Source organism: Nicotiana tabacum, chromosome 16 (assembly GCF_000715075.1).
Source record: "Nicotiana tabacum cultivar K326 chromosome 16, ASM71507v2, whole genome shotgun sequence".
In the NCBI taxonomy this organism is placed as follows: domain Eukaryota; kingdom Viridiplantae; phylum Streptophyta; class Magnoliopsida; order Solanales; family Solanaceae; genus Nicotiana; species Nicotiana tabacum.
This window is the reverse complement of record NC_134095.1, coordinates 13,514,166-13,522,986: the sequence shown is the minus strand read 5'-3', so window position 1 is coordinate 13,522,986 and position 8,821 is coordinate 13,514,166. Positions and strand designations below refer to the sequence as shown.

At 42.7% G+C, this 8,821-nt stretch overlaps 1 protein-coding gene across 1 annotated transcript; it reads left to right on the top strand.

Moving 5' to 3' along the window:
- The first annotated feature begins 357 nt into the window (after nucleotides 1-357).
- LOC142170156 (uncharacterized) lies at nucleotides 358-5,469 on the top strand. The gene is made up of 6 exons (XM_075231988.1): nucleotides 358-512; nucleotides 2,336-2,407; nucleotides 2,683-2,904; nucleotides 3,220-3,277; nucleotides 3,380-3,837; nucleotides 5,241-5,469. Exons 1-6 carry the CDS (start codon nucleotides 358-360, stop codon nucleotides 5,467-5,469), a joined length of 1,194 nt encoding a protein of 397 aa, XP_075088089.1.
- The last annotated feature ends 3,352 nt before the right edge of the window (nucleotides 5,470-8,821 follow it).

Genomic DNA, 8,821 nt, shown 5'->3' with positions numbered 1-8,821 from the left:
AATCAGCAGAATCAGAATCAGCATAGACCCCAAGGGAATTTCAATCAGCCTCAGAGACCACCCCAACAAATGGAAGAAAGTACCAATGATCTGCTAAAGAAATTGTTGATTGACAATCAGCAACTCAGGATCGACTTCAGAAATCTTGAAAGGCAAATGGGGCAGTTAGCAACAAATCAAAACACTAGACCTGCAGGCGCCCTCCCCAGTGATACATAAAAGAACCCTCAAGTGAATGCAGTTACACTTAGAAACGGGAGGGAGCTAGAGGAAGTGCCAAAGAAAAAGAAAGACAAGCCTATACCTGAGGGACAGTTGATCCCTAAAGTGACTCAAGAGCCAAAGAATGCTGATGAAATGTCAGAGCCAGTGGAGGCCCCAAGACCACCACCACCTTTTCCCCAGAGATTGCAGAAAAAGAATGATGATCGCATGTTCACAAAATTCCTCTCTATGTTGAGCCAGGTTCAATTGAATATCCCACTTGTTGATGTGCTTCGTGAAATTCCAAAGTATGCTAAATACATAAAAGAAATAGTGGCTCACACGAGAAGATTAACTAAATTTGAGACAGTGGCACTTACTAAGGAGTGCACTTCAAGGGTCCAAAATAAGCTCCCTCAAAAGCTTAAGGATCCTGGCAGCTTCACGATTCCTATGCGCATTGGCAATATTGATGTGGGTCGTGCTCTTTGCGATTTGGGGGCGAGCATAAATCTAATGCCCATATCCTTGTTCAAGCAACTGTGCCTGGGAGCTCCAAGGCCCACTACTGTGATGTTACAACTGGCTGACAGATCGATAGCACACCCTGAAGGGGTGATTGAAGATGTGTTGCTGCAGATTGGGAAATTCATCTTCCCTGCTGATTTCATTATCCTCGATTATGAGGCTGACGAACTGGTTCCAATCATATTGGGGTGACCTCTCTTAGCTACTGGTGATGCAATTATCAAAGTGAGAGAGGGAAAGATGATTTTGAGGGTAGATGATGAGGAAGCACTTTTTAATGTCTACAAAGCAATCCAACTTCCCTGCCACTATGAGGAGCTCTCATTGATATCTGTTATTGAGGCCGATGAGCAGATTCATTATCCGAGTATATATCTAGATGATTCTCTAGAGAAAGCACTTATGTTGCTTGATAGCCTGGGGGTTGATGAGGAGGTTGAGGAGATGATACACATCCTTGATACATCTTGTGCGTACCTGCAAGGGACGCACCCCTTCGAGCCTTTGAATAGACCAGAAGGGCCTCCTTCAAAGACGTCAATTGAGGAAGCCCCAAAATTGGAACTTAAACCCCTTCCACCTCACCTACAATATGCTTATTTGGGTGACTCTAACACTTTACCTGTTATTGTCTCGTCTGACTTGTCTAAATTACAGGAAGAAAAGCTGTTGAGAGTGCGACGTGAGCACAAGCGAGCACTTGGGTGGACTATGTCTGACATTAAGGGCATTAGTCCAGCCTTCTGCATGCACAAAATCCTCATGGAGGACGGACACAAGCCCAGTGTAGAGCAACAACGCCGACTCAATCCAATCATGAAAGAGGTGGTAAGAAAAGAAGTTATTAAGTGGCTCGATGCAGGTATTGTATTTCCTATCTCAGACAACAAATGGGTAAGCCCCGTCCAATGTGTACCGAAGAAAGGGGGACTGTAGTAGTTAATGAGAATAATGATTTAATACCTACACGAACTGTCACCAGGTGGAGAATTTGCATTGATTATAGAAAATTGACCAATGCCACCCGGAAGGACCACTTTCCCCTCCCCTTTATTGACCAAATGCTTGATAGATTAGCTTGCCAAGAGTAATACTGCTTCTTAGATGGTTACTCGGGGTATAATCAGATTGTTATAGCCCTAGAGGACCAAGAGAAGACCACTTTTACGTGTCCTTATGGCACGTATGCGTTCAAGCGAATGCCCTTTGGTCTGTGTAATGCACCTGCGACTTTTCAAAGGTGTATGATGGTCATTTTTACTGACATGGTTGAGAGGTTTTTGGAAGTGTTCATGTATGATTTTTCTGTGTTTGGATGTTCTTTTGATAACTGCTTGATGAACCTTGATAAAGTACTTGCTAGGTGTGAAGAAACTAACTTGGTGCTAAACTGGGAAAAGTGCCATTTCATGGTACGTGAAGGTATAGTCCTGGGGCACAAGGTTTCCAAAGATGGTTTGCAGGTGGACAAGGCAAAGGTGGAAGCGACTGAAAAATTACCTCCACCGATATCTGTCAAAGGCATTCGCAGTTTCTTGGGCCATGCAGGTTTTTATCGTCATTTCATTAAAGATTTCTCGAAAATTTCCTCTCCCTTGTGCAGGTTGCTTGAGAAAGATGTCGCCTTCAAATTTGATGATGCCTGTCTGAAGGCATTCGAGGAGCTGAAAGGAAGGTTGGTTACTGCACCAATCATAATTGCTCTGGATTGGGAGCAACCATTTGAGTTGATGTGCGATGCGAGCGACTTGGCTATTGGTGTTGTCTTGGGAAAATGAGAAATAAGATATTCCACTCCATCTACTATGCGAGCAAAACTCTGAATCTAGCTCAGATGAACTATACCGTCACGGAAAAAGAGTTGCTTGCAGTGGTGTGGGCATTTGACAAGTTCAGGTCATATCTTGTGGGGACCAAAGTCATCGTCTACACAGATCATTCCGCTATCAGATACCTATTTGAGAAGAAGGATGCCAAGCCGAGACTGATTCGGTGGGTCCTGCTCTTGCAGGAGTTTGATTTAGAGATCCGAGATCGCAAAGGAACAGAGAACCAAGCGGCTGATCACTTGTCCAGGTTAGAAAATCGGAACCATGTGGTTGAAGGGGGTGCAATCAAAGAAACATTCCCTGATGAGCAGTTATTGGCAATCACCTCAAGCACAGACCCGTGGTATGCAGATTATGTGAACTTTATTGCAAGTGGGGTGACACCACCAGAATTGACACCAGACAATAGATGAAGGTTCTTGCATGATGTGAGGCTCTACATGTGGGATGAGCCATTCTTATACAGGCTATGTGCAGATCAGTTGATGCGGAGATGTGTACCTGAGGAGGGGATGAGTGCCATACTTCATAGTTGTCACGCCTCGTCATACGGAGGTCATCACGGTAGAGACAGGACCGCCCAAAAAGTGCTACAATCAGGTTTCTATTGGCCAAAATTGTTTAGGGATGCACACACCTTTGTTAAAATGTGTGACAGGTGCCAAAGAACCGGGATGATCACTAAGAAGCACGAGATGTCGCTGCAAAATATCCTGGTAGTGGATCTTTTTGATGTTTGGGGAATTGACTTCATGTGACCTTTTCCATACTTGAACGGCCATAGATACATCTTGGTGGCAGTTGATTATGTGTCTAAGTGGGTGGAGGCCATTGCTCTTCCCTCTAATGATGCGAAGGTGGTGGTAAACTTTGTCAAGAAGCATATCTTCACACGCTTTGGAACTCCCAGAGTGTTGATCAGCGATGGAGGTACGCATTTCTGCAACAAACTGTTAAACAATGTCCTTGCAAAGTACGGGGTCAAGCATAAGGTCTCCACTGCCTATCACCCACAGATGAGTGGTCAAGTGGAGGTTTCAAACAGAGAGTTAAAGCAAATTATTGAGAAAACAGTGAGTGCAAATAGAAAAGATTGGGCCGAAAAGTTAGACGACGCATTGTGGGCGTATCGAACAGCATACAAAACTCCCATAGGTGCTTCTCCTTATAGATTGGTGTATGGGAAGGCATGTCACTTGCCGGTCGAACTTGAGCACAAGGCCTATTGGGCAATAAAGAAGCTGAATATGGATAGGGACTTAGCTGGAGAGAAGAGGTTGCTGCTACTCGATGAGCTCGAGGAGTTTTGATTACATGCATATGAGAATGCCAAATTGTATAAAGAGAAGACTAAGAGGTGGCATGACAAGCACATTCAACATCGAGAGTTCGAGCCAGGGCAAGAAGTTCTGCTGTTCAATTCGAGGTTGAAGCTTTTCCCCGGAAAGCTTAAATCTCGTTGGTCGGGCCCTTTTGTTGTGGTAAGCGTAAAGCCTCATGGAGCCGTGAAGTTGAGAGATATGAGTTCAACTGGCACTTTCTTGGTGAACGGTCAACGGATAAAACATTACTGGGGTGGTGACTTTTCACGTCACAAGACCTCAGTGGACTTGAAGGATGCTTGAGAACATGTTGAGTCGTGCCGCGACGTTAAATCAGGTGCTGGATGGGAGGCAACCCATTGAAATGTTGTAACCGTCGTGCCACGACGTTAAATAAGACGCTGGTTGGGAGGCAACCCAACGATAGTAGTAGTGTTTTAGTTTGAGCTTTAACTTACTAACAAATGCAGGAAACGAAGGGCGGGTGAAAGGACCATCAACTACAAGCAAACCAGGTGAAAATAAATGCAAAAATAAACGCCCAGGAGCGTGACTTTGCGCCCACTTCGCGCACAAGTTCGCGCGCCTGAGCGAACTATTCTGCTTGGAACTCAACAGCACCACGCGAAGAAACGCGCGAGCTCCAAAACTTCGCGCACAAGTTCGCGCGCCTGTGCGAACCATTCTGCCTGGAACTCAACAGCACCGCGCGAGGTCCAAAACTTCGCGCACAAGTTTGCGCGCCTGGGCGGACCATTCTGCCTGGAACTTTTCAGGCGTTTTGTTTTTCTTTTTAGTTTTAGTTTTTCTTTTTATTTTTTTTTATTTTTGTGGTTTAATTGGTTATTTGTTTTAGACACAATTACCCCCCATTCTATTAAACAAAACCCAAATCCCCTCTTCCAAACTCTCCCAACTCCTTCAAAAACACCAAATTCCAGCACCCCTGCCCCCATCCCCCTCTCTCACGATTTTCAACAAGGTATGAGCCCGAGTTGTAGTTTTCTTTATTTTTCTCTTTCTACTTTCAGATTTTTTTATGTTGTATCTTATACCATTAGTGTAGATGTGTTTTGTGATTTGGTGTTCAAACTTGGTGAAATATGTTTTGGGGTTAGTTTGTTGTAAGTGTGGGGTGGGTAGCACTTGAGTTGGGTTCTGGATAAGATTTTGTGGGGGGGCCTTGTTGCAAGACACTTAGAAAAAAGTTGTGAGAGCCTAATGCCCACAAGGTGTTTGTGGAAAGGCCTCAATGAGCATGATTATGTATTTGTGACCAATTTTGCGCGTGAAGTGAGTAACCACATTAAGTCACACTAATTTTGTTGGGCTGAGCTAATGTGTTCACATTTTGCAGGTATTATGGCACCATCGAAAAAGCGCCAAGCCACAGGTCCATCCTAAGCCGCCAAAGGGCAGCTCCTGCACGTCCCTATGATAGCAACAAATTTGTCTCCCCTGAGGCTCAGACCCGTTTTACAGAGAAGGCTGCCAAGAAGCCAATTCCGGAGAGGGGCATTGACATCAAAAAGGTCAAGGAACGATGCCCCCACATGTACAATGAGTTGATGGAGCAGAGTTTGTAGGCCTTCATTGACGAGCCAGGGGAGGCTAATGTAATGGGTTGGTTGCGAGCTTTGGGGCGTGCGTGCAACGTGAACCCCGAAACCATTTCCGATCAAGAGTGAAGCTTCAGGGAAGTCTCTTTACCTCACTGCTCTTGTAAATTTTAAGCCATGGGGACATGTCTTCTTTTTTAAGTGTGGGGTGGGGGATTCCTTCATTGTATGTTGTATGTAGTTGTACAAATTGCCGGGTTGTTTTGTTTGTTTCATGTAGACTTGATAGTTTTTGTTAAGCAGGAGTAGTTTTTTTTGTTAATTTAGATAAATGGCTCGGCCCGACGACGGATCCCTTTCGACGGGGTTCTTGAGTGACTAGGTCGAGAAAAAAAACTGAAAAAATTGTAGGCTCTTCCTGATGATGGATCATTTAGACGATTTTCTTGAGGGAAGTGAGTCTAGAGAAAACAACAAAAAGATTTTTTCATTTTTTTCTTAGGTAGTGTAGCAATTCCCCCTTGGTTTTTCTTTAAGCCGCGGTTCTTTTCCAAGGGTTTAGCTTGAACCGGGCATAAGTAGTTTTTATTTTTGTTTTCTTTTTGATTTGTAGATTAGGGTAATGGTCTACGAGCTATAAAATTGAAAGAGAACCCATAGCGTTGACACACCTGAACACAATAGACCCTAGAGTGTAACGCTTAGTCCTAATTGCTGAATCTCACAGAAAGTGCCTTAATTTGTATGTTTGTTACTGAATTGAATGCTCGTAATGGAGTGTCTTGATGAGCTGATCTGGAATGAGTCTTATGCCATATGTGGTGAGTTTTGTGTAGTCCATGTATTGTACTTGTGTCTAGAACTTGCCCGGTATGTGAGTTGAAGCGAAATTTTAGGTGATGCTCGGTTTGAAAAATGATGTTAGGCTTTCTTTGACCTTTTTGAGCTTAATTGCTTATCACAAATAAAATTTGTCCCTAGTTAACCTTTTTGAGCCTTTAGACTTTTGGTTGGCACCCGCATTACAAGCCTATACCCTTTTGTTCTTAATTGACATTGTTTTGATCCGTTTACCTATTAAAGCACTTCAATTATGAGAGGAGAGCTAAAAGAAGTAAGAAGGAAATAAGTATGGGGTGGCTTTTGAGTGGAACCAATAAAAGGATGAAAGGTGCACTTATGTTGTAAACGAATACAGCACTAGCAGAAATTGAGTGACAAGAAGAATAAACTAAAAAAAAAGGGAGATGATTACATTGTGTCTTGTTCCAGCTAGTGGGAATGAATTAATAGAGTGCTTAAAGAAGAAGGGAGTATTTGTGGGATGATATTGTGTGTGAATGAGAAGTGGGTTGAAGAATTTGCGCTAAAAATTGCTCATGTGATGTGTTAAAGTGCTTAGGGGTTGAGTCACTATTCCTAAATACATCCTACCCGTCCCTTAGCCCACATTACAACCATGAAAAAGTCCTAATTGATTTTGGATCGAGCTAGCCTACATTAGTAGAGATTTACATTAAGGGCAAGCTTATGGTACCAATTGCATGCATGTGACCTCTTTTGTGAGAGTGAGTGATTTCCTTGATATATGTGAGTATATGAATTGAATGTGGTGGATTGAACTCAGTTTTTGTTGATGTAATTGTGAGGGCATATGATTCGTGACGGAAAAGCAAGTCTTGACTTCTGTGTAGAGTACTTTGAGGAAGTGTGAATAGTGCATGGCACTTGAGAGTCGACTTTGAGGCTAGGATTGTTCACTGCTAGGCGTAATACATGTACATTGTTCTAGGTGTAATGCATTAAGGGAAATGGTTGAGTGAAGGATTCTCTAGAGAGTATAGTTGATTGCTCGAGGACTAGCAATGAATTAAGTGTGGGGTGTTGATAATAGGCGAAATCTAGGTAATTTAGCTATTGTTTATGCTTCCGCTTGATTATATTCCAATGACATATTATGGTTAATTGATGAAAAGTAAGCTTTAATTGTGATATGTATACATTGCAGGACGAGGAGCATGTATGATGCTTTCAAGAGGATATTGGAATGATTTATGAGCAAGAACAACCCCTCGGAGTTGAGTGCGCGCAAGGACGAGATGAAAAAATGGACGAAATCAAGCTCCAGGTGTGCGAAGAAACGCGCGAAGGCGCGCAGGAGTTCACATGTAAGAAAGGCCGAGGCAGAATCATGCGCGAAGTTATGCGCGAGCTCGCGCGTGTCCGGTCCGGAAAAACGTTATTTAGGGGTAAAATTGGAAATCTGGAGAGAAACCTATTTAACCTATATAAAGTCAAGCTCGCCCAAGGTTAAATCAAAAAGGGTTTTCATAGTTTGGTGCAAGAAATAGAGAGGCAAGAGGCAAGGAGGAGTTTTGACCATCAAGTTCTTCTTTTCTTCTCTTGTTTTTGCTATTTTGTGATCAAATTGAACTTATTTAGGATGAACACTAGTATGAGTGGCTAAGACCCATTGTTCTGGGGTCATGGGTAAAACATGAATGTTGTTGTTTGGAGTTTAATTTGACAAAGTGGGTTTATCATATTGGGTTGTTTATTTAATTCTGCGTTCAATTATTTTGCTGAGTAGCTAACAGTGAAATACTATCTACGAATCTTTAGTTGAACTCGAAAGTGGGAACTTTAGATTGCATATAGAATTAAATAGAGCAAGTTCTTGAACCTGGGTCTCGGGGAACGGATTCGCAATTGGGATAGACATATACCCAATTGCCTTGCTTGGTTGAAATACAGGAATTGTAAATGCGTTCTTTTTAATCTTAATTCCATAGACATATAGGCATTGAGTTGACTTGAATAGGCAAGTAAGAACTCGACAGATTCTTATGAGTAATATCAACCCTATCAATTAATAACCCAGATAAATTGATTAGTCATTCTAAGCCAAGAACACAACACGATTGTTAACTATGCTCGTGACCCTGGAATATCCTCTTCTACTGTTTGTTACTCGAAATTGCTATTCGTTTGGTTACTTGCTTTAGTTAGATTAATTCTTTATAGTTTAAGCAGTAAAACAATTGCATCTCTCTTTTGTGAACAATCTCTTGGGTAGATACAGAAATTGGGTTTGAATCAGTCAACAGTTAATCATAAGTCTTCGTGGGAATGATACTCTACTCACTACTCTATTACTTGTCGATCACGTGCACTTGCGTGAGTGTTTTTGGTCGCAACAGTCAGCTTAGCAACTTTTTGGTCGCCCGCAACCCACTTCTGTTCAGCCCATTCTGGAAAGAATCTACCGTCATTCCTTTAGATACATTCAGGAGGGTCATTCTTACACGGTTGAACTGGGCGAGGAAGTCCCTGAGTCCTTCGCTAGGTGATTGCTTAATAGCGAATATGTCGTTCACCC